Source organism: Lissotriton helveticus, chromosome 5_1 (assembly GCF_964261635.1).
Source record: "Lissotriton helveticus chromosome 5_1, aLisHel1.1, whole genome shotgun sequence".
Classification (NCBI taxonomy): Eukaryota; Metazoa; Chordata; class Amphibia; order Caudata; family Salamandridae; genus Lissotriton; species Lissotriton helveticus.
Window position 1 is genome coordinate 1,848,581,082 of NC_136065.1, and position 26,946 is coordinate 1,848,608,027.

At 45.2% G+C, this 26,946-nt stretch overlaps 1 protein-coding gene across 4 annotated transcripts in view; it reads left to right on the forward strand.

The window, feature by feature from the left end:
* ZNF652 (zinc finger protein 652) overlaps positions 1-26,946 on the forward strand; it is a 529,699-nt gene that overhangs the window by 342,705 nt on the left and 160,048 nt on the right. For all 4 annotated transcript variants that reach the window (XM_078645279.1, XM_078645277.1, XM_078645278.1 and 1 more), the window contains one exon: positions 3,066-3,181. In XM_078645279.1, the coding sequence (XP_078501405.1) occupies positions 3,066-3,181 (116 nt within the window). The remainder of the gene's footprint in view (positions 1-3,065; positions 3,182-26,946) is intronic.

Here is a 26,946-nt window from a genome sequence, read left to right on the forward strand (position 1 = left end):
GAGCACTTGCTCTTCGGATTAGACCGGAAAGATCAAAGAATGCGATTGTGTGTATAGAAGAGGAAGGGATAACATATACTGAGATAAAGGATATTCTGTTGGTGTTTAAAAAATATTATCAGAAATTATATGAGGAGGATCCTTTTAATAATAATCAGGAGGAGGGATGTATTGACAATGGACTTTGCTTGGATGATTTGACAAGAACAGCCCTCGATAAGGATATTATGCTTGATGAAGTTATATCGGCCCTGCGAGAGTTAGCGCCAGGGAAAGCATCTGGCCCTGATGGTCTCCCCTTGGAGGTATATAAAGCAATGGAAAAAGAGATCGCTCCTCTTTTAGTGGATCTATTTAACGGGATACTGTATTCGGGGGTGGTCCCGGAGGATTCGTGGAAAGAAACTGGTGTTATAGTCTTTCATAAGAAAGGTAAACCAGCGGAGAAACCGGGGTCATATCGGCCTATAACCTTAATAAATGCCGATACTAAACTATACTCCAAGATCTGGGCGAAGAGGTTGGGCAGGATAAAAGGCGGTCTCGTCTCCCCGTGGCAACATGGTTTTGTTCCTGGGCGTGGTACGATAGATCATACCTGTAGAGCGATAACTTTGTTTGATGCCCAGGAAGCCGCGAGGGGAGAGATGGCCATGATCCTGCTTGACGCAGAAAAAGCTTTTGATCGGGTGGGGTGGAGCTTTCTCTGGAGCATTTTGGCCGGGAGAGGTTTTGGTCAGAATGTCATCAGGGCTATCAAGGCTATGTATATAGATCCAGTGGCAACAATTATGGTTATGGGGGAGAAGTCAGATAAGTTTAAGATAAGTAGAGGGACACTGCAGGGCTGCCCCTGCTCCCCCATACTATTTGCTCTGTACATAGACCCTCTTATTCAGAAAATTTTAGAGTGACCTAGAATATCTCCAGTAATCTATAATGGCTATGAAAATAAGATCTTAGCCTACGCTGATGACCTGGCGGTTATCACAACAAATCCGCAGCAGGCACTCCCGGAATTGGTACAGATGGCTAAAGTTTTCGGTCAAGGCTCTGGGTATCTTTTGAATGAATCCAAAACCCAGATAATTTGCTCTAGGAATATACCAAGACCCGATTTAAGGTATGTTGATTCTGCTATATATTTAGGGGTAAAGATTAATGCTTCAGTGGGTAAGATAGTAGAAGAGAACTACCCCCCCTTATTAAATCCATAGAGACAGAACTGAAAAGGATGGATGTTCTTCATCTTTCTCTGGTTGGGAGGGTAAATGTCTTTAAAATGGTGATGTTTCCCAGGGTGCTGTATCTATTTAGAGCCATTCCCCTATATATATTGAGGAGAAAATTCTGAAGAAATTAGTCTGCCTTTATTAGGTTCATATGGCAGTACGGTAAGGTTAGACGATCAACAACCCATATGTCCCTTCCGTGGGAAAGGGGTGGGATGGCACTCCCGAACCTTAGACTGTATCACTGATCTTGTCTCCTGATCCAGATGTCAATTCTGTTTCAATGTGACACTGGCGCGACTAATGTAGACAGTCGGGGTCCCCCTTCAATCTTCAAATTGTTGATGGGGGGGAAAGCAACGGGCCTATTGTTGACGGAAATGGAATATAGGTTCTATAGGAAGACATGATTTAAGACCCTACTGGGGGCATGGCAAGTATGGAAATCAATCTTAAAATTCTTTCATGTCCCTAAAATTAACCCTTCTCCTTTTGGAAAATTCGAGTCTTTTTCCTCAGTTAAGTAATGATAGGAACATACAAATATGGAAGGGCTTAGGGGTTAAGACTATTGGAGACCTAATGGTAGGAGACAAGATAAGTGGGTTTGAGGACATGCAAAGGAGATATGGCCTCCCTGTAAATCAGTGGCTTATATATGGCCAAATCTCGGGTATCATACAGGCTTTTAGGCCAAAACGTAAACCCCTGGTAGACTTCCCTGTGGTTGAGGGCATTGGAAGAGGATGTAGGAAGATAAGAGGTTTATAATATGCTGGCATCCAGATTACAGGATGATGTAGGAAAAGTAGAAAGTGACTGGGCAATTAAATTGGGAAACCCGGATGTTGATTTGGACCTAGCATTATGGTTGAATAAACAGATCTTTCGGGCGTCCAATTTACAGGCACAACATTTTAAAACAGTTTTTAATCTGTATCATACACCGGCCAAACTATTTACCTGGGGTGTCAGGAATGATGATTGCTGCACGAGATGCAATAAGGGGCAAGCAGACTTATTACATATGTTTTTTACTTGTGAGCGGCTGGCCCCTGTCCTGGATGGAATAACAACATTTTCGGAGGGGCTGCTAGGTCATAAGATCGATCTATCCCCAACACTAATGTTATTTGGCTCAGATTCTAAACTGGTTTTAACAGAGGATGAGGCTGCTTTGGTTTTTATGTCGGTCGCTGTGCTCAGAATTTTGATTTCGCCTGGATGGAAGGATGTTACAGCCCCCTCTTTTCAGATGTGGATCTCCAGATTTTTGGGTATTTATAATATTGAGTCTTGTCTCTATGAACTTAAAGGTGCTAAAAAACGAGAGATGGGAAGACGATTATGGGCCCCGGTTAAGAAATGGCTGGAGGATAGAATAAGAACTTGAAATGTACTGTATTGGTATATTTATTGATAGATCTTCTGTATCCTTTTTATCCCCACGTCAAATAATGTGTTTTTAGCTGTAATCATGTAATTGTATCAGATGTTTCTATACCTTGCTTGTGATTAATTATGTATTTTGTTAATGCACCATGAACTCCAATAAAAAAAAAGATTCTTGTAAATTCGCAATTTAATGATAGCTTCCTTTCGCACACAGCAAGCATACCAGCATAGTGTATTAAAGTCTTCATTTCTAATTGGGCCTTCAAAAGGTTCCCCTTAATCTCTTCAATATGTATCCATATATCTGTGGGTTTGGGAGTGGATGATCATAGCGCAGCTGTTGTAAACTAGTGATGAAAGGCTTGCCTGTGTATTTTAGATTATACGATAACTGCAAACTTTGGCCATTGTTAATTCTACTTATGTTTTGTTTTTCAGCACATACAAAGGACATGCCATTTACATGTGAAACCTGTGGGAAGTCCTTCAAGCGCAGTATGTCCCTCAAAGTTCACTCCTTGCAGCACTCTGGGGAAAAACCTTTTCGATGTGAGGTGAGTTGAATCCAGTCAGGCAATAATGCAACAAACTATAAAGCACCAGTAATCTTTGAGATGTATGTGTGGGTGCTATATAGAGCTCAAACCTCACTGACTGTACTGTGTATGTTTTTATCGTCAAGTGACTGTTTATTGGGTTTAAACTGCATAGTCAGAAAATAAGCAAGAAAAACAAGTATATAATTAGTTGAGTTATACAGCAAAGTCTATATCCCATATGGGGTGGGTATATCCACTGTACAATCCAGAGAACAACTCAATATGTCCACAGCTCCATCCAGTGACACAGAACCTTCATCTGATAGGTTGCGTGAGTCTTTCCTAGAGATTCAACATGTGTATATTGTAGAAACAAAAGATAATAAGGCCAAACGGGGGCATAACTATTTTATGCAGCCAGTGTAAAGACGACCTAGCTTCCCTCCCGGAGATGGACCTATTGTCCCTATGTAGTTGCTCATTGGTGGGATCAGGGGTGCTGGGGCTCAGAGTCTAGCCCAAAGAAGGATAATAACATCACACTCCGAATTGCTCACCGGTTGGGGGGTATATCAGCCTATTCCGGTGTAAGCTGTGTGTGTCTTTTTAAGGCAGGTTGTGGGAAGCTTTTCTTTAAGAGTGGCTACTTTTACATCAGTTCTTGTTTGGTTACCCACCAGAGCACTGCTTGTTATCTGTTTAGAGCTTTTCACCTGTATCTACAAGGAGGTATTTAGGTCACATGCGCTCTAATGACCATCCCTATAAAGAAAATGCAGTAATATTTGGTAGCTATGAGTTCTGTTCAAACCAGCAGCCTCTTCTGCCTGGTTAGAAATACGTTTGCTCTAATCACCAGGATCGGACCATGTTTATTTTTTGAGGAATATAATTTTCAGGTTTCAGGTTCTGAGTTGCACAGCAGAGTACTGGGCCTGCTTTATTTAGCCAGCAGTGCCTGTACAGTATTAAGCCCAAAATCATTTGCCTTTTTTTCAGCCTGCTCTTTACTAATTATGCCTATTTGCATTTTCTACACACCTATGGCCACCTCTTCATTGGTATTCACAGGTCAGCTATCATCGAAACGAATCCTGCATTTCATTTCTTTTCATTTACATTTTTATTTGGATTAATTGAAAAATTCAACCATAATGAGCACAATTTAAATATTAAACCACTTTTTAAATAAACATACTAATAGAAAGTGTACATGTTTGTGTATGTCAGGGTTTTTAACTGTAAATCAGTACACCACATTTTTGGTGATTTTTTTTTTTTGTATTGCTTTTTATAACAGTTTAGCCACGCATTGGTAGATTATTGCATTGGAAATGTTGAGCTTAAAGAGTCTCACTTGTGTGTGTAGCTGGAATGGGACAATTTTAGCAGATTCCCAATTTTGGAAACTGCCTTTTTCATGTGATGACTTAATTGCTACTTCAGATTTATGTTTGTTAATAGATTTTAATTTGTGAAGAACATAAATCTAAACACAGTTACAGGTTATCAAGACACAGTGCATTTTTCATCGCCAAGTAGTTACTTTCTGGTGGTGATTGTATCCTACCTCCCTTGATTGACTCTGTGAAAATCTCCACTCACATGGGATTTGAGGCCTTTCCCTGGAATGGCCCATATCCTTTGTGTCTCTCAAAAACTGTAAATTATGAGTATGCAGTGCTCAAAATCCATGCCAACAATTTGTCCCTCAGGCTCTTCATTGAGCCCTACTCTTAACATATATATTACTCCATTTGCAGACCTTTCTTGCCACTGTGGATTTATGGTGATGTCAAATGCAGTTTACACATACATTGTTGTGCCATTTGCAGCCAGATCCATCGTACCCTCCCCCAGATTGATTATACTTGCTGTTGTGATTTAGCTGGCTTTACCTTTTCTTTTTCCTCCTCAGTCTCACAGAACACCAGGTCCGCTGGTGAAACATCTTCGAATCAGCATGCTTTATAAAGAAGCCTGTAGCTGATGTTCCCTGCTTGGTTTTTTTACCCGGTCGTTTTACCAGCATGTACGGGTTCCATTCCCTTCCGGTTGCTCATGTTGTTGTGGGGGCCTTTGGATTCCTTCCACATCGGTATATCGGTGTCTGCAGGATTGCGGGCATTGCGCTACTGAGTTCAGGGCTGATATCCTGATTATTGCGGAACCGTGGGATGTCCTATTTTGTTCCGTTATACAAATATGTGCCGAGTTGCTGAACAAAGTATTTTCCAGTACGCGGCTGTGTGCTGGAGCCTCGGCGGATTCCCGACATGATACTTCCTGGACTTTAGTAACCCTCCACCTTCGTTATGTGTGTTTTGGGTGTATTCACGGACTTAGCTTCCCGGTAGCGTTTTTTGCACGTACTTTTTTGTGTGGCCTTATTTTATCGGACTTTGGGCAGACCTTCCTTAGTCTCTGTCGTATTTCCCTCCTACCCCTTCACCCTACATCCTTACCCCTTTACATTCCCTTCTTCTTGCCTTCTATCCCTTTAATGTTTCTGTTGAGACCTAGCTATTTGACCGATGCCCGGTGAAGCTACCTGATAGCTGTAGAGGAGATGGGCCTCGGTTTCTCCCTCAGCCGTCACCTACCCAGCCGGACTTTGGAAAGACTTTCCCTTCGTCTCTCCGTTGGATCTATACCCTACCCCTTACCCTTCTCACTCCAGCCGGACCTTAGGCGGACTTTCCCTTCGTCTCTCTGTTGTATCTATACCCTACCCCTTCCTCTCCTACCCCCTTACCCTTCCCACTCCATTTTCCTTTTCCTGTTCCTGTATGTTCCTTAAATGTTTTTATTGGTATCATTGTTAATATGTAACTGATGTAATTTTGCTAATATGTGGAACTTTATGTAAAGCGCTCGGATACCTTCGGGTCTAGCCTGCACTATGTAAAGCTCTTTAAATAAAATAAATAAATAAAACTTCCTCATAAATCTTCACCTATAAATTCACCATACACTACTAATGCATTCTTTTAGTCAATTATGATGTATACATATATTAAACCAAACTTTCACACATTACCTTGCAATTATAGTTCTTTCTTTAACCAGATAAGGTAGTTCTGATGAGAACTTTTTTTTTCTTTTGTATTTATTTTTTGAACAATTTTGTACATTTTTCGTGTTTTATCAAAAAATGAACAAAAACAAAACGTATAAAACAGGAAACTTTGGGAATTACTTATCATTCCAAAAACAAAACAAAATAAATTAACAACGATGGTTGCGTTGCGCAACACAAAATGCATCCACCGACTTCTCACCGAAGCATATAAGTTTCTTACACTTCACTAAGTGTTGCTTGAGAAAGGCGAATTCTGGCCTAATGTCCATTGCAGGTGTTCCTGAGGACGCTCCAGACGTACTTGCCACAGCAGGTGAGGGGTTCAAAGCAGCTAGCCTCATCTCCTCCCAAGCAAGATTGAGAGGATGTGTGGTCCGCCGATGCTTGTAAATAGAAGCAGTGCAACAAGAGTATTTTTTTTCACTGCCTCTTGACCGGACTCGTTCACAAATTTTGCATGTCCCCTTTCTCGCATTTACTTTCTTCCCTCCAGGTGGAAAAGTGAAGAATTTCCACATGACAGATTCCGGCCTCTCTGGACGTGGTGCCTCCTGCAAGAATTCTTCTTCAGAAGATACTTCCTCCTGCTGCTGCTGCTGCTGTCCAGATGCCATTTTGTTTGATATTTTTTGATAAACACCATAAAAAACAATCAAAAAGGGTTCTTGTAGGAAAAGAGATGTCTCTCTGAAGATGCTCCAAGAAGATTGATTAAAATGGGTGGGGTCCTTCAATAGTTACAGTGGGAAATGTTATGAACCAATGAAATCTTTTTTTTTTTTTTTTGAGGTCACATGGGGAAAATATATTTTAAAATGTTTATTATGAGTACAAATATATTATTTTTATGAATCTTAGATAATCTCTTGCCCTAATATGTATATTAAAGACACATATATATAATTTTAGAACATAAACATTTTTTGCGGGAGTCACGCACCCAGCGCGCCCCCAGCACGTATATGACGTCACGTGGGATCAGCCACAGTGTCGCGTAACGTAATGCGCGGGAGCAGGCGTCGCGGACTAGTCTCATACCAATGGCGCACATCACGTAATAATAAATGTATATGATGTAACTGAAAAACACGCAGCCGCAGCACACCATACGCGGATCCTTCACAACTTTTCTAAAATGGCAGCTAGAATCCGCGCACCCACCGTGATGTGTATGCTTTGGGTGCGCAACTCCGAAAAAAATTGGGGAAAAAGAAAGTAATATAAATATATTAAAATAAAAAATAAAACAAAAAATTTAAACAATATTTCAGTTTGAAGTTTTTTTTTGCAATTTTCAGAAAAATGTTATTTAATGAATAACATAATTATAGATAAACAGTTAAAGAACTGTAGAAAATCAGTACAAAAAAATAGGTAGGACTACTATTACACTTAAAAATTAGCATTTAAAAAACCTTTGAAATTCACTGAAAAAACCATAGGTTTCAGAGACCTTATAGTTAGAAATTAGCATTTAAAAAACTTTAGAAAGTCACAGAAAAAAACATAGGTTTCAGGGGTGTTATAGTTAGCTGGACATTTCACTCGTACGAAACCATAGAAATTCCTCCATTAGTTAGTTCCGCTAACTATAACTCACGCACCCGCAATGCACTTCTGATGATGTCACATATTACATCATTCATGACCTGGTCAGTGACATCACTGATGTCTCTAAACAATGTAAACCTTTTTGTAAACTTCTTTAAAAGAGATTAATATTTTGCTGTGAATGGTAAAGCAAAATACTTTAATGGTTGTGAGCCACCCCTCTTTTCTTAAATTATTATTTATATGTGTAAACGACCAAACGTGGTTACATTTCTGATGCCGTTTATAGCTTAGAACCATAAGGTAGTTTATACTAGGTCTAGTAGCTCTAAACTAGACTAGGACCTAGTCTAGGCTAGCGTGGTAACCCCACTGCCCCTCTCCCACATTGAGTAAAAAAAAGTCCAAGCCAGACTATCCAGCTTACATCAGAGGTTCTATTATCCCTGATTCACTGGTAGTACATACTGCCCATAAGAAGGCCTCTGCTCAGGCTACAGGAGATACTCCTTTATCAAATAAGAGTCAAAGATTGACGAGCCAGGAAAAAGGGTAAGTTTTGGAGCAGCTACTCATTAGAGAATTGCAATTTTTTTGGGCGTCTTCTCCAAGTACAACCGGTACCTTTTGGAGGCTGTGAAAGAGTTCATAAAGTATCATAAGTGGGGAAAAGAACTAGAGGGTAAGATCATCAGCAGTGCAAACATCAGGTCGCCCTTGATGTGGCGGATACAGCAGGGCCATTAAAACCAGCCTATTACTCCAATGGCATACCTGGCTTAGGGTGTTGATATTGAGGCCAGAAGTGCAACAGCATCTTCAGGACCCTCAACAGGCAAAGCTCTTTCATAGAGATGCCTACAGATCCAATGGACAGGCATAGGCAGAGTTGGCCACGCCAAGGACTCCTCTGCTACCAAACAATGACTCCCTACGCTCCTGATCACATTACACCAGTGGGGGAGGGGGGGCGAGTAATGCAGGGTAGGGTACTGTCTTGAGTTAAAAACAACCACCAGACACCAAGAGGTCCTCCACTGTCATATGCTGAGTTCACACCATCTACATTTTCTGGAGGAAGAGATGCAGGTGATCCTAGTAGAGTTCTATTCACTATGGTACTCAAAAGGGCCCGCACGCTATGACTGATCTTTGACCTCTAACCATTGAACAAGGTCATCCCTTCCAAACACTTTTACATGGTTACAGTACACTCCTTCCTGTTGCTACGACAAGTTGACTTCAAGGTAAGTGAAAAACATACCAGTTCAAGATACCTGCTTTCAGCCTTAGTGCAGCGCAAGGTTATTTACAAAGTGCCTGGCAGTCACAGCTTCACATCTGCACAGGCATACTGTTCACAGTTTTCCATACCTAGACGACTTTCTGACAAAAGAGCAGCAGCAAAGACCAATGTCTTAACACTCAAATAGCATTGTTGGTACTGCACATACAGAGATTTACAAGCAGTGCATAAAAAAATCGCATCTCCAACCTCAGCAATTTATGCCCTTGGGATCAGCCCTCAATATAGAGTCAGGCAAAGCATACTCAAACCAAGGGTGACTGCATTCAAACAGCAGCTCCTTTTTTTTAGACACACCTTCCCATCATTTTACTGCACTGGGATGAAACTATTGGGCATGATGGCTTCCTGCATAGCAATTTTTTTGCAAGTCATGTAGCACATGCGAACATTACAAGAGTATCTATCACAGCAGTGTGCATGCGGAAGGGAAATGGGAGGATCTAGTGATGGTAACAACAATGGCCCAGCATTCTCTCCATTGGAGGAACAGCAGCAACTTATTGAACGCAGCCCTTTTTAGGTTTCGCCTGGCGAACCATTGTGTTTTCCCAGCACACCCCGTGTTTCTCTAGCTGTATTATTCGGTAAGCCCTATTGCTCCAAGCCAAGACCTGCAGTAATTCCGGTGTCTGTGGCCTTGCAGCCGAGTAAGTTTAATGTTTGCTTCTGGCTCGCGCTGTCCGTGTGTCTGTTCCCGCCCCCTCTCCCGCTGTCCGTGTGTCTGTTCCCGCCCCCCCTCCCGCTGTCCGTGTCTCGGCACCAGTGACGGTGTAAGTGATTGTTTCTGGAGCTCGGGTCAGATGTGGAGCGGCCGGGACCGGTAGGATGCGGGCGGCGGTTCAGTAAGGCCTGTGTGGCTTGTTTTTAAAATTATTGAATGCCCCCTTTGGGGCACAGCCAGCTTCCTCTTCGTATTTGCTAGGGCAGGGCCCGCCCCGTTTGTGATGTCAGGGGTATCCCCGGTGACATCACGAAAGGGGCGGGTCCTGAACTCGCAGTCACTACGTAGGAGCTCCCTGGTCCCCTGCAGCCGCCGCCATCGGGATCCACGTGGGATTCGTGGAAATGCCATTGTCTACCTCCCCCAGAGCACAGCCATGGGTAAGCGGGCTCTGGTGGGGCTTCAATGTAAAAAACGGAGCCTCACATTACCCCCACGGAGCCCCGCAGGTAGCACAGTTTTTAAAAACATCGGGTCCGCGAGCCATCACCCAGCAGATCATGCCGCACAATCCCCAGGAGCCCCACAGGGCCTACAGCGGGCTCTGGGGGCTTTCTTTTTATTATCAATAAAGGGGCTTCAATCTCCAAACGGCCACAAAAACCCAGAGCCTCTGAGCACCTTAAAACCACAGCGTGCTCATGGGCCCTTTCGACCCCCACGCGACTGCACAAACACCCAGGGCACCACGCCTGGAAGCGCTCTCTGGAAGCCTTTATTTTTCTATAAATACAAAGTTCCTCGAGCCCCCCCAGCCACCAAGCCTGCACAAGCCCCTGAGTTACGCACTTGGACCTCGGACTCTGGGGACCTTTGATTTTTATAAAAAATGAGGGGACCTCGAGCCCCAACACGTACCTAAGGCCTCTAGATTACAACGGCTAGAAGCGGACTCTGGGACGCACCTCCCCTAGGGCGCAGGAGCCCCACAGAGTGCCACTGCTCGACTCGGACTCTGTGGGGCTCCTTATTTAATTATTACAACAGGGGCTTCCCGCCCCAAGCCTCACAAAGCCCCAGAAACATCCCGGATCGCCTTGGCCTCTGGGCTGCCCCTGCATAATGGCCCCTACCTCATGCGTCCCAGAGCAGCGCCTTCAACAAGCGTTCTCTGAGGGTTTTCTATTTTTATTTAAAAAAATGAACGGACCCTGACACCCAAGACATCTCCCGGACCACAGATGGATCTTTTGGCTTATTTAAAACATCTGGGGAGCTCGAACCCAGATACAGCAGCCCTTAACAACTTTTGGCCTCTGCCCCCACACCAGGCACCTGCTCACACCGCTGCACCCAGAACACATTCCTTAGAGCATCGACATCCTTCCCGCAAGCACTGCACTAAGGACATAAACCCTTGGTTGAACAAGATGCGCTAGAACCGGCGCCACAGTGAGCCTGATCTCCTACCTGGACACTAGGCCCTGCATTCCATAACCCTAGAACGCTGGTGCAACACCCTCCGTAAGAACCCATGACCTGCCCAGGACATCAGACTGGTGAGTACAAAACTGCATTATTTATTTATTTTGAACTGTATACAATTTTATACCTTCTGGGTTGGGTGTGTGTGGCTCTGGGTGGGTGTGTGTGGCTCTGGGTGTGTGTGTGTGTGTGTGTGTGTGGCTCTGGGTGTGTGTGTGTGTGTGTGTGTGTGGCTCTGGGTGTGGGTGTGTGTGGCTGTGGGTGTGTGTGGCTGTGGGTGTGTGTGGCTCTGGGTGTGTGTGGCTCTGGGTGTGTGTGTGGCTCTGGGTGTGTGTGTGGCTCTGTGTGTGTGTGTGGCTCTGTGTGTGTGTGTGTGGCTCTGTGTGTGGCTCTGTGTGTGGCTCTGTGTGTGGCTCCGTGTGTGTGTGTGTGTGTGTGTGTGTGTGTGTGTGTGGCTCTGGGTGTGTGTGTGTGGCTCTGGGTGTGTGTGTGTGTGGCTGTGGCTCTGGGTGTGTGTGTGTGTGTGTGTGTGGCTGTGGGTGTGTGTGTGTGGCTCTGTGTGTGGCTCTGGGTGTGTGTGTGGATCTGTGTGTGGCTCTGGGTGTGTGTGTGTCGCTCTGGGTGTGTGTGTGTGTGGCTATGGGTGTGTGTGTGTGTGTGGCTATGGGTGTGTGTGTGTGGCTCTGGGTGTGTGTGTGTGTGGCTCTGTGTGTGTGTGGCTCTGGGTGTGTGTGTGTGTGGGGCTCTGGGTGTGTGTGGCTCTGGGGGGGGGGGGGTGTGTGTGTGTGTGTGTGGCTCTGGGTGGGTGTGTGTGTGTGTGTGTGTGTGTGTGTGTGTGTGTGGCTCTGGGTGGGTGTGTGGCTCTGGGTGTGTGTGTGGCTCTGGACCCCACCGATCTCAAAAACTTCCGCCCCATCTCGCTCCTCCCTTTTCCTGCTAAAGTCATCGAGAAGATCGTCAACAGACAGCTGACCGCCTTCCTCGAGACGAATGGATCCCTCGACCCCTCGCAGTCCGGCTTCAGAGCCAACCACAGCACCGAGACCGCCCTCATCGCAGCCACCGACGACATCCGGACCCTGCTCGACAAGGGGGAAACAGTGGCCCTCATCCTCCTGGACCTCTCCGCTGCGTTCGACACGGTCTGCCACCGCACCAGCAACATCGGTATCCAAGAGAAGGCACTGGAGTGGATCATCTCGTTCCTCGCTGGAAGAACACAAAGAGTCCGCCTCCCCCCGTTTCGCTCCGAGGCCACCGAAGTCATCTGCGGCGTCCCGCAAGGATCTTCACTCAGCCCCACCCTCTTCAACATCTACATGAAACCTCTCGCAGCCATCGCACGCCAGCACAACCTCAACATCATCTCTTACGCCGACGACACCCAGCTGATCCTCTCCCTCACCAGAGACCCCGACACCGCCAGAACCTGCCTACACGAAGGGATGAAAGACGTCGCCGAGTGGATGAAGGACAGCCGCCTGAAACTGAACTCGGACAAGACGGAAGTCCTCATCCTGGGATCTTCGCCCTCCGCCTGGGACGACTCCTGGTGGCCCCCAGCCCTGGGCACCGCACCCAAGCCAACCGACCACGCACGCAACCTGGGCTTCATCCTGGACCCCTCCCTCTCGATGACCAGACAAGTCAACGCCGTCTCCTCATCGTGCTTCAACACCCTGCGTATGCTTCGCAAGATCTTCCGCTGGATCCCGACCGAGACCAGGAAGACTGTCACCCAGGCACTCGTCACCAGCCGACTGGACTACGGAAACGCCCTCTACGCCGGAACCACAGCCAAGCTACAGAAAAGACTCCAGCGCATCCAGAACGCCTCCGCCCGACTCATCCTGGATGTCCCCCGATGCAGCCACATCTCCAGCCACCTGAGGAACCTGCACTGGCTCCCCGTCGACAAGAGGATCACGTTCCGTCTCCTCACCCACGCACACAAGTCTCTCCACGACTGGGCCCCAAGTACCTTAACGACCGCCTGACCTTCTACACGCCCACCCGCCAGCTACGGTCCACCAGCCTCGCCCTCGCAGCCGTACCACGCATCCGAAGAGCCACCGCCGGAGGAAGATCCTTCTCTTACCTGGCTGCCAAGACTTGGAACTCCCTCCCCATCCACCTACGGCTGACCCAGGACCATCTCGCCTTCAGGAAACAACTCAAGACCTGGCTGTTCGAGCAGTAGCATACCCCTCCCCCCAAGCGCCTTGAGACCCTCCCGGGTGAGTAGTGCGCTATACAAATGGCATGATTGATTGATTGATTGTGTGTGTGTGTGTGTGTGTGTGTGTGTGTGTGTGTGTGTGTGTGGCGCGCTCTGGGTGGGTGGGTGGGTGTGTGTGTGTGTGTGTGTGTGTGGCGCTCTGGGTGGGTGTGTGTGTGTGTGTGTGTGTGTGGCGCTCTGGGTGGGTGGGTGTGTGTGTGTGTGTGTGTGTTAGTGTGTGTTAGTGTGTGTTAGTGTGTGTTAGTGTGTGTTAGTGTGTGTGTGTGTGTGTGTGTGTGTGTGTGTTAGTGTGTGTGTGTGTGTGTTAGTGTGTGTTAGTGTGTGTTAGTGTGTGTGTGTGTGTGTGTGTGTGTGTGTGTGTGTGTGTGTGTGTGTGTTAGTGTTAGTTACTATCCTTGTGGGGACTTGGGCATGATAACACACTCACGCTGTGGGGACCTGAACCCAGGTCCCCACAAGGTAATGTCTTCTAAATGATTAAAAATGACTTCAGGAACATCTATGTCAATTTTTACAATTTTTGAAAAAATTGCCTTGTGGGGACCTGTGTTTCATAAAGTGTGTTTATATTTTTGCTCGCTCTGTCCCCGTAGGCAGGAGGTGGTACTGCAGTCCTAAACACACTTTGCATTTTAAACACACATTGCTCACAGAAACAAATACTAGCAGCAGAAAGGATGCACATTTCGAAGGGAAAGCTCCATATCCCTTTATTTATCCAAATATTTTGAATGTAAATTAACCTTTTCTCTACATAAAAACTTATTTACATGATGCTGCTATTGAATTAAGTCTTTTTGTGTCTGAAAAGTGTGGTTTTATGAGAATTTTTAAAATGTATTTGAGTTGGAACACTTCACTATTGCCATGTGATCTTTATCTTCAATTAATGAATGATGGTGCACTGGACTGTGATATAAAGTAAATGATTCTGATCATGTTTTGTAAATAACTTAGAGGACTATTCAGGCCCAGTGTTCAGAGCCCTTGTCTTTTTTCGCTATTGCAAAGTCAATTCACTCCAAGACTCTGGCCATCCTTTGGAGGACTAGCCAGCCAGAGTCGACTTCAGTGCTGGTGGTGCCTGGTGCAACAGTCTTTTTTGGCGATTCCTTAATATTCCTTAATTGCGAATTTGCAAATTGCGAATTCGCAAATAAGAAATACTTTCCTATTCACCAAGAGTCCCATAGCAAGGAATGGGAAGTTATTCTCAATTTGCGATTCACAATTTGCTAATCGCAATTTGAGAATAATTTGAAGGGTGCAGGGATGTCCAAAGGACACCCTGCTGCACCCCTGAAATTTACATGTGTGTGCATATGGCGCACATACATGCCCTAAGGGCATGTATGTGCGCCACATGGCACCTTTACAAATGCCAAAAAGTGCATTTGCAAAATAATTAGCGATTTCTTAATTGGAATTCGCACAACTTGAGTGCTTCATACATAGTGGTAGATTTACAACCCCCTTGCGCCTCATTTACGCCGCATTTGCGTCACTTTTGTGACGCAGCGACGACGCAAATCCTGCCCCATGGTGTGGGGTACTTACAACGTGACGCATCTGGGAGATGCGTCACGTTGTAAAGCCCTGCGCCACATATAGGCGTTCCTGCGCATGGGGGGGGGGGGGGCGCGTTCCAGCGCAGGAACGCCTCCTTAAAGTGGCGGAGTGAAATCTACAAGATTTCACTCAGTCACTTTTAGGCCAATGCTGCGTCAAAACCCTGCGCCTGCTTGAAGCAGGCGTAAGGCTTGACGCAACATTGGAAGAATAGGGCACCCCCGAGCTTTGCTGGAGCTGCGTCGCGCTTGCGACGCAACTCCGGCAATGCGTCATCTTTTGGCACAGATGCGTGACGCATCTGTGCTGTTTTTGCCCAATGCTGCGCCGCATTGTAAATGCGACGCATCATGGGTGGCGGAGCTGCGACGCACAATTACTGGCGCATCCCTGCTGATATGCAGGGATGCGCCAGTAATTGTAAATCTGCCCCTTAGCATTTAAGAAATCGCTATTTGCGTTTCCTTAAATGCTGACGCAAAATTAAGGAATCGCAAATTTTGCGATTCCTTAATTTTGCGATGCTATTTCCATGATACATCGCATTTTCCTTATTTTTTCTCGCAAACGCTGTTTTTTGGCGAATCGCAGCGTTTGCGAGAAAAAAAACGGATGATACATCTGCCCCAAAATGTATGTTTACCTCTTTACTACACAAACACAACATCTGCACCATTTGCCAGCAAGTTTCGTGACACATTTTTCCTGATGAAAATTCCATCTCTAAACATTCTTGGGGTGAGAAATGTGTCCTCCAGTTGTAATCCAATACATCGTTTGCGTTAAAAACAAGCATTTACAATGCAATGGTTTTGCCTTTGTTAAAGTTTGAGCTATTGGCATTGCTCTTGACAATATTTTTATTTATGTTTTTTTAACATAAATAAATAGCATTGTCATTTACAATGCCACTAGCTTGATCTCTCGCAAATGACACACACAAACACCCACAGAGAGCCCCCCCAATACACACTCAGAGGCCTCCCCACACACACCCACACAGAGCCCCCCACACACACACCCACACACTGCAAGCCCCCAACACACTGCAAGCCCCCCAACACACTGCAAGCCCTCACACACTGCGAGCCCCCCCACACACTGCGAGCCCCCCAACACACTGCAAGCCCCCCCACACACTGCAAGCCCCCCACACACTGCAAGCCCCCCACACACACTGCAAGCCCCCCCCCACACACTGCAAGCCCCCCCCACACACTGCAAGCCCCCCCCAACACACTGCAAGCCCCCACACACACTGCAAGCCCCCACACACACTGCAAGCCCCCACACACACTGCAAGCCCCCACACACACTGCAAGCCCCCACACACACTGCAAGCCCCCCCCATGTCCCCCTCCAAAACTGGCTTCTAGGAAACACCCCCGGGCCTGCAGGAGAGCGAGCCAGAGTTTATTTATTCAGTCAGCTCGACAGGACTGAGAGCCCAGAAAAACAAGCCTCTGCCTCGCATTTGGAGAATCAGTCGCTTCTCCGGCCCTGCAATACAGCCTTAACTTTACTGCCGAAAAGAAGTACTTTCGGTTTGCAACTGCAAGTCAAAAGAGAATGGTCATCACAGCTTCTGGCGGGTTCCCATGAAATCGGAGAAGATGAAGCCATCTATCTCTCAAATTTCCACAGAGAGCAGCGTTTTCTTCAGAAGGCCCTCGAGTTAGAGAGAGTTCTGGTCCTTTTGAATACATTTTGTAAACATACTTCATGCAAAACAGACCTTCAATGCAGCAACAGAGAGGAGTTTTCCATTGAAGGCCTTAATTAAAACAGTTCCTGGCATCCAACTAGTCCCAGAAAACATGCATACAGATATACCCACAATTTTAAGTTAGAAAACCCTCTGCTTCACAGCACACTTCGGTGGCAGTTAAAGAAGAATTCTAATATGCATACCTGCCCACCCAGAGCAGATTTTCACTGTGTGCAAGAAGGCACAGGGCCTAAAGTCAGCCAGGGCCTGAAGACCTATATAGGGACACGGAGGGTACGAGCAGTGGCCCCATGGAAAGGGGCGGGGCTTTGTGACCCACTGGAAAGACAACCACTCCCATCCTTCCCAAAAACCCCAACTCCTTTGTCTCTGGATATTTTTTTGAAATCGTGTACACTGCAGATTATCACTGTAGAGCCTCCACAGCTGACTTGGAAACTCAGTTGGTGCACAGGGTTTCCTAGTGCCCCGCGTGTTATCGGCACTTCACCGGGTGACATGTCTTGTGCATTTTTGTTTCACAGTGCTAGCCCCATCCCAGCGCTCACTGACATGCTATCGCTCAACCCAAAGAGTACAGACAGAAAGAATGACACACTGCCGGGGGGGGGAGGGGCCGCGATTGAAGCGAGGGGAATGGGGCGTCTCAGTCGGGGGGGGAGCCTCGGAGATCAGCTGAGAGCCCCCCGCTGCAATTTGCAATGTCAAACATTGTTTTTTTAAAGCCTCGCATCCGATGAACTGTGTTTAAACGCCGCCCTTTTTTACGTAAAAACCCCCCACATATGAAGCAATCACTAGCGACGTAGGCACGTGACTGATTAAAAAACACACTGTCGAGAAAAACGCACTATTTACAGGAAAACACTCAGCACTGCACTTTCCGTTTCGTTTCTGAACCTGCCGTTAAAGGGTGCCAGGGGCCCCTCGGCTGCCCGACGGAGACCACACAGGATGGGAGGGCACGGAGGATGTCCACTTGCATGCCCCACCGCCCCCGCCTGCTCGAGAACAGAACACCCCCCAAATGTATAAAGGAAGGGCCATCCAAACCAGGAGAGCGGGAGGGGGGACGGCGGCGGGAGGAGGGACACGGACAACCTGAAAACTCACCGGACTGCTCCCAGGAGGCGGCGGGGGCGCTTGCGGTGTCCTTCCTCTGCCGGGGCCTGGGCTCTCTTCTCGGGTGCCGCGGGCGGGGCTCTCCTGCACCGGGGCCTCGCTGGCAGCCGCACTCCTTTCTCCTGGCATAGAAAGACCGGCGCCGACTTCCGGCTTGCCTGCGGCCCGGCCGGACCAGATTCGGGGGCGTTCCCGGCTTTCGGCTGACGTCGCGTGACGTCGGCAAAAGCCAAAGAATCGCGGGAACGCCCCCGAATCTGGTCCGGCATTGACGGACAGGCCCCTCGTCCAATGGCTAGGCTCCATTTATGGAGCCAGCCAATAAATGACGAGGGCCGACCCAAACCCCACTACAGTTCTCATCAGGTTTTCGCCTGCGCGAAAAAGATGCGCAGAGCGCATCTTTTCGCCAGGCAAAACCTAAAAAGGATTAGAGTTTACATTGGTTTGAAGGAATCAAGAAAAGGATAGAACTTGTTATAATTTATCATTTACATTTACAATTAAATACAAACCTGTGATAAAAGGTGTTTCTTTTTTACTAAGCGCATATCAGGTACTCTTCAAAACTTGGAAACTTGCACTAGCAAGGAGTTTAAATTGCAGTGGTATTATTAGCTGTTTTAAAGCTTTCTCAACCCTTACGAGCGAGATTTCAGGAACAGTAATAACGAGTTATTAGATATTAGCTTGCATAATGTTCTGAACTTTCAGCGCTTACTTGAAATGCGTTCTTTATGAAAGCAGAGTCCGTGAAATAAATGGTTTGGAAAAAATACTTCGGAAGCTGGTGCGCAAGGATGTAAGCAAAACACTTTTACACGTCTGCTCACTGAAGAATCACTTTTCCCAGTTTGAATAGCATTTCCTCTGCCCCTCGGAATGATAATCCTGGCGGCCTTGAAGAAAACAAAACCTGTAAGGTTTCAGGGTGGCCGGGCACAGATATGCAGATTCACCTTCGCGCATAACAAAAGGGACATTAGCCCTCAAGAGGCCCGCGCAGTGCTCAAATCACCTGAGCAGGAAACTCTCCCAGACTGGGGGATGGGCCCTGCTGAAAAGACGGCACCTTTGCAGGGAAAGGCAACATGAGCTGTGACTGACTGGGGCACTGAGAGCAGAACGAGGTTTAAGCACCCAGAGACTGAACCCAGTCTAAATCTTAGCGAGTTTGTAAACATTAATAAAGCAATTTGTGTAATTTAGAAATGCAGGCATGAAGTCATACAGAGGTTTATTTGTCACAAAAATTAATTGGGAGAGTATGTGGCATGTCAGCTCAACATTCTGTGATTCTGGGCAATTCACATACTCTCCCAGTGCCTACAAAACAAGCATTGTCATAGCCAATACATCCTGCCTTTGTCACCTGATAAGTGTTTAGTGATGCAGCACGATATCCTGGGTGTTCCAACATCTACTGTGATATGAGGATGTAGGGAGGCTATGTACAACAAGAATGTGTGTATACTGAATGCTAGAAACGAAGGGAACAATTAACACCAATCTGTCTTTTATTAAATAAAGCTGCCTACAATATTGTGAGGCCAGTGTTGTGCACTGTTAATAGACATTATATAGAAAGCAGGTTTTCTTATTAGAGGTCTGTTTTATAGTTAACTGTCACCTCATGGCCACTTCTAGACATTTTAATAGAAAGAATGCATATTGGTGTAGCGACCTCTTTTGACCATACATAGAGTCAAGGGGGAGGATCAGTATGCATATGGTATGACTGTCAGTTTAGTCAGTCCAGATTCCATCTTGTTTGAGGATTACATCACTTTTCTGTGGCCAGGAGTACATAGTGCTTGGACCTGGGCAAATGAGTAGTGGTAACTAAACCCCAGCACTGTGGTGTTAAAAATCTCTGCACAAAATGCGATTTTTGATAAAAGTTCAAAAGTCAACAGGTGGGGTGCGTGAATGCCATCTTAAAAACATTTGGGATTTATTAAGTCATTGGAACCAATCTATGTTGCCCTTCATAATAGAAGTTTAACAACAACAACTATTGCATCACATCCAATTTCTAAACTGTGCACACAATTAAAAATTACCCATAATAAGCAGTAACAGCAGCCAATCACAAAGGCATTTGTGGTGTAAACACAATTTACTTTTCTTCTAGTTGTCTTATTAAGTAATTTAGTGAACACGTCTTTACTTTGGTAAGTTTACTGCAGCACTTAAAATTATGTTGCTCATCATGCGCAGTTTAAAGGTCTAACACGCAAAACCTGTGGCTCAGGGGAATAGAGTATTGAGAGTGGAGCATAAATAACAAGGGGAGTATGATGAATATAGAGCTCAAGGTAAAAGGAGAGAGAGTGTCAGACAGAGTGGAAAGTAAACTGAAATAGAGAAAGTGAAATACGACAGAATGAGAGAAAGTAAAATGAAAGGAGGAGGACAAATGAAACATCAAAAAAGAAAAGGACAACAAACACGAGTGAAGACAGAAATATAGGGATCAAAATAGAAAATGTGAGACAGGAGAGGGGAGAAAGGAGAAATAGAGGTAGTGGAATATAAAGGGAAGAGGGTGGAGTGATTTCCAAAAAGAGAAAGGAGGATGAGAAAGATGCAAAGACAAAGAAGGAGAAAGAAATGGGAGGTCTCGAGAGAGGATAGGAGCGAGCGAGGAAGAAAATGAGACTGGGATTTAAAGTTAAAGAGACTGACAGAAGGAGTGGACAAGAAAGAGAGCAAGAGAATGAGAGGAAAGGGAGTGTGCCTTACAATTGGAACAGTTGCAGAAGTCTGACTATAGGGCTATCTAGTTATGTGTGACAACGTCAGCCTGGCGTTTACCCAGCAGCAAATTGTGTTGTGTGACTTGCAGTTTCACTTTAAACATATGCAGTTCGCTAAAATGTTAAATATCTGACTGAAAGTGCCATATACAGCTTTTCAGCTATCAGCAGACCAAACGCGTTCCTGAATGAAAGGGCGCACTCCTTTAATTCTAAACGCATCTTTAGCGCCTGGATACCCTCGAGGTTGATTAGCCGCTGTATAAGTCCCAATTGGTTAATTGTAAATAGATTCTCTTTAATCTCTCCTCCTGAAGCTATGGTTCTGACTTGATGGGTAGAGTAAACAATAACTGTTCACTAATGTAAATGGTTAGCTGGTCCGTTCTGGAGTCCTTATTGTCTGCTTTTTATTTATATAGCACTTACGAACCCCTCATGAGGCGATACATATGGAAACTAAATGCTGTAGCCCATAGATGTGAATTAGGTCTCCATATTTCCACAACATATGGCTTAGGCAGCGCAAACCTCGCAGCATGGCTTAGAACCTCATTAAAATTGCTAATGCTCACAAACTAGAAAGATAGCTCAGTGGGCGAATGTGCCAGTGGCGTAGAGCTGAGTGCCTCCTTCAGCCACCTTCAGCCATGCTTAAAAGCAGGTGAGGCATTCAGCAGATCAAGAACTAATGGACCAGCATGGTTGCAGAGGCTATCCAAGCTTACCGACTGGACCAATTCTTTCCCCGCGCTCTCACGGGACCACCCAGATCCCTACTATACAGAAGCCTTAAAAACAAGCATTTGTAATCCTGCTTCAGTTTTGTTTTCTGTAACTCAAGCGGATACAAGCCACTTTCTCCAAATGCAATAGTTGCTATCCTCAGTCTTCTTCACAAATCCATATAAGTATCGCAAGGCCATATCATACCAAGGGGCATAATATAATTTTATACTTTTGAAAACTGGTCTAACCTCTAAGTTGAACAGCACAAAAAGTGATACATGGGATGCTTGAGTGAATCTCATTCACTCGTAATCACAATGGTCACATTCCAATGCACCCTTTTTTAACTTACCTCTTCATTTACAGTCAGGGAATAATCATATAAGTAGTTTTTCAGATTGAGAAAACGTCCCAACATACATCCCTATATGGCAGTAGGCAGTGCTTTAAATGGGAAAAAATAAGTGCAGGTACTCATTAAAATGAGCTAGAGGTGTAGTGAGGGGGCGGGATTAGGGGTGGGGCTAAAGGCAAGACCTGATGATACTTCATGACTTCTATTAGTTGCAGGACACATCAAAACACATGAGAAATGTGCTTATATAAACAAAGCAAGTGAACTCATTACTCAAAAATGAAATAGAAATGCTATAATATGTTAACATTTCCTTTTTTGCAATGGATGCACCTTCTCAATACCATACTGTTAATTGCTGTTGTTTGGCACAAAACCATATATTTTTCATCACATGAGTAGGAAGAAACTGAAAATACCCCCACGTCGCCCAAAGCTCTTATGGCACCAAGCAAAAGAAGCAAATCATCATGACCCTCCTCAGAAGATATCTCTTGTCTCTTCCATAGATCTATCCATTCATCCTTCCATCCTTCCATTTACCTGCTGATGTCCACCATTTAACCTTTACATTCTGTCTTCTATTTTGTCTTTCATCGATCATTCAGTTTTTCACCATTCTGTCTGTCCACCCTTCATATAAACACCTATCCATCCATCCAACTCAAAACCTATCCATTCATCCTTTCCCTCATCCATCTCTTTATTCACCCTTTCGCTCATTCATCAATCCTTTCGCTCATCTGTTCATCAACCCTTTCACTCCTTTATTCCATCCACCCTTTCATTCCATCCACCCTTTCACTTAACCCCTCCTTTCACTCATCCATCATCCACCCTTTCATCCATCCATCCTCCCTCCCTTTCATTCATTATTCAAATGAGCCCTGCTGAATAGCTCAGCTGGGGCTCAGATCGGGGCTGCAGAAGCGGCGCCTTGGCTGCCAGATGCACAGTCCACTCCGGCTCACCAGCACAGCCAATGAGCCTTACTTTTTTCGTGAGTACTGGTACTCTCAACGGCAGTAGAGAAGTGCTGGTACTCAGAGTGATAAATCTGAGAAGTGCCGATACACAGTACCGGTGAGTACCGGCCCATTTAAAGCACTGGCAGTAGGAATAATTTGCTTTCCGCTTGTAGGGGCTCCGACCTTTCGTTATTCCAAAATGTAGTCTAGCAAGGCAGCATCAAAAAGGGTGGTCCATGAATGCTGATACCTTGCTGACATCAGGCTTTTCATCGATGGATTGATGAATGAGAGGCAGTTGGAGTATCAGGGAGGGTGACATATGGCACGCAGTTCGCCCCTGTTGAGTGACGGTGCAGGTTAGAGTGAGCCCCACAGGCCTGAAGATGGCCCATTGCTCTAGACTGCTGGTGATTTGCTGAAAAGGCCCCTGTCCTACTTCAATCCATCACATTTTACCTGCGACTGCTGAGGTGGTCACAACAGGGCTGCTGACAACCGTTCTTATCTCGGGATCATTGAGGCGGTATCCCCCTTATCTGGGAACCGTGGTTCTCATTATGTAACCCAGCAAACACCGACAGCATCTAATGGGACCCGGCCTCCATCAGCCCATGCATTTAGCAGCCACTGGAGGGCAGAGATGAAGAAAAGCCCAGAACTCAAGTGTTTATTTACACTTGTCAGAGTCCCAGGCTCACAAAGCACATCTGCGAAAAAGCTCAAAGTGTGGGTGGGTAATGTTGTCAGACTTTAAATGCTTAAAGGTTATGCTGTAAAACACTATCATAATTGAGGGGAGTGAGTCTTTTACATGCTCAGGCCCCGGTATCACTACACATGCTGAAGTACCACTTGGAGACACTTATGTCAGAAAAAAGCCCATGCATATTTCTATTGTAAGGTCACACGGCACACTCACCATAGAATCTGAACACTTTGGGCCCGATTCACTAAATTAATCTGAGACAAAATCCTAAGGTTACGACTTTTTGTATTCACAAAAGGCATTTAGTAGTAGTACTACAACTAAACGCCTTTTGTGAATACCAAAAGTCAAAATGTTAGGATTTTTCTCAGTTTTGTAGTAGTAAAGTTAGGAATCCTAACTTTACTACTCCTAAATGCCTTCTGTAAATACCAAAAGACGTAAAGTTAGGATTTTGCCTCAGATTAATTTTGTGAATCGGGCCCTATGTCTTCCTAGGAGACCTCAACTTCCACCTGGACTCCACTGACCTACTGGAAAGATTGGACAACTTTGGACTCAAGCAACTGGTTACATACCCCAAACACAAAGCAGGACAAACGCTAGACCCCATCTTCACGTCCATCAACAGAATATGATACAGCCACACCACAGAAGTCACCTGGTCAGACCACTCCATCGTACACTTCACCCTCGATGGACCTCTCCATACCACCCCAACTGCCCCAGTGCCCCTCTCCACAGCTGGACCAGTGTCACTCAGAACCAGTGGATCGACGCTCTCAGCATCACACAGCCTAACACTGCTGTTGTGATTTTTGTCATGGGCAGAGCTTTACATACAGACCAGTTAATTTTGTAAAAAAGTTATCAGGACATTAATGTTGATTAGGAAACCTTGATCGTTACAAGTGCAACCACAATACCATCTGCATAAAACAGAAGTGTCATTATGCTCCATATGTCTCTGCTTTGTGTGATTGCCATCTCAAATAAAAACAGAGTTAGTAAAACAAGAGTGGGGACAGAGGACAGACCATTCTAGTGCCCCTTAGGATGAGGAACGGTTGTGAGATAAAGCTCCAAATGTTTATCTGAGTCAGTCACTTTATATAGCTTCTGCACTTTTTCAATGAAATCCCTGCACAGACTCAATTTACCTATTACCATGAATAGATACCTGCACTCTACATAGTCAAAGGCCTATTCTGCAACCATCAATATTGCTAAGTTTGTCATTTGCTTCATTCTTTACGTGCCACTGTATATGTATAATGGTTCTAATGTGATTGCCAGCTCATATGCCTAGAAAAACACCACTGCGTCCTTGTACACCTGTATAATAGTGGTACCAACTTTGCTTTATTCAATTTATAATATTGAACTGGAAAGCAATCATCATACTTCTCGTTCCCTTACTCATACTGTCCAGGGCATTGCTAGTTCATCTTCCTTGATGTCCCCACACAGGAAAGGCCTCCATCTCACTGTCTGTCATGGTCTCGGAAGTGGCTTGGCAATTACTATCATGATGCATAAACTCTGACGGGACAATCATTAGACTATCCTTAGACTCTATCTCAGTGGGGGCCGTAGCATTACTATAAGCACGTATTACCTCTTCAGAGACATGAACTTAATTAGCACACTATATATGTGTGACCTTAAACTTGTCTATCATCACATACTATCTGTGTGGAGGTTTGAACATGACTTTTACCATGTACTGAGACAATCTGGTCATCACACTATCTGTGTGGGGACTTGCACAGCTATCAGCACACTCTATCTCAGCATGTCTTGAATAAGAACACTATAACATACTATCTCCCTAGGGACCTGGCCATTACTCTCATCACACACTATTTCTGCATGTCTTTGATGTGAATATCATAACTACTACCTCTGTGGGGAGTTGAATATCATGGCCACCACATACTAACAGATGTATGGTTCACAATCTTGCAATAGAGTTTTTATTAAAGAAACCTCATTTTAAGGAGGCCGGCAATATGCCACATGCACAAGTGTTTGCCGTGATGTGTGTCCTAATGCATGTGTGAATGAGCTTCATGACACAAGAATGTGTCATGACACAAGCCTCTGCTTTAAATTTACTAATCTAACATGGCGGCCAACCATGTTAGATTAGTAAATTCAAATGTAAATAAAGTGAAAATAAAAGAGTGCAATATACAGAAGGAAGCAAATGGAGCAGAAGCATTTTGCAGATGCCAACCCATTGTAAACCAATAAATATAGACAGGAAGGAAATACCTGCACTTCCATGGAATGTTAAATCTAAAATAAAAAACAGCTCCACAAGTATGCAGAAGAAGGATAAAAAACATTCACTCACAACACTGTGAGATCAAAATGCCCCAGAGTGGAACAAGCACAGGGACAGGGAGAAAAGCCATTGAATCAAGACATCTGATATAAACAACAATGGCAGTCCAATCACGAGCAAGTGGCTGTCCCAAAGTCCGCTCTAAGTACATGTAATGTTTTGGACACAACAGGTCTTGCCAACTTGATGGTCAGGGGTGTGCATGACTTCATGTGGGTGGGATGGCGGGTACTGAATTGATGCATAGTGGGATCCATTGCTTGTACTGCAAAGCATGATGGGTCCGCTTGTGTTAAGCTGGTGTTGTCTATCTCCGATGTCTCAGCATGGTTGTAATCCATGTCTGTTCCTACCTTCCTAAAATCTGTGCACCTGATGCCTGAGGGAGGTTGCTAGCCCCCTTCTCAGATCAGTTGCTGGGTAAAATTCACCCATTCCCAATTGTGTGGCCAGGGATCTCATTTCCGAAAGTGCATTCAGATGTATGGTGGATACAATTTTGATAAATCAGATAGATAGACTGATCGACAGATTTACAACTAGATAGAGGGATGGGCAGACTGATGTGCAGATGTACATACAAATAAAGGGATATATAGATGGACAGATGCACTACTAAGGATAGATTGAAGGAGAAACAAATATAGACAAAGACCGATCTATGTAGCTAAAGATGTCTCTGTTACAGGTAGAGGGATCAAGAGAGAGTGAGATAGAGGTTAATGGACAGACAAATAGCTTTAGATAGAACTGCATTTAGATTCAGTTCAGTGTGTATTTCCTTCCTTTCTTCCTTCTGTCCTCCTTCCTGTCTTCTAGTATGTTTCATAAACCCACCCCTCTCCTTGTCTTACTCTTTCCCTGTCTTTTACTGTCTCTCCCACTTCCTCCTTCCATTTCGATTTCACATCTCTCCCTGTCTTTCTTTTTTTCTCTCTTCCTATTTTTCCATCTCTGTTTCTGTCTTTCGCCCACTGTTTTTGTCTCTACCTATCTCTCCCTCCTTATGACACTATCTAGCTTTATTTCTCTCTCACCAATTCTAACCCTGTTTCTCCTTGACTGTCTCATATGTCTCATATTTGGCTGTCTTTCCCTATTTCTTCTCTCTCCCTTCTTGTCTTTCTCTGTTTCTGTCTTTCTTTCTTGTTCCCTGTCTATCT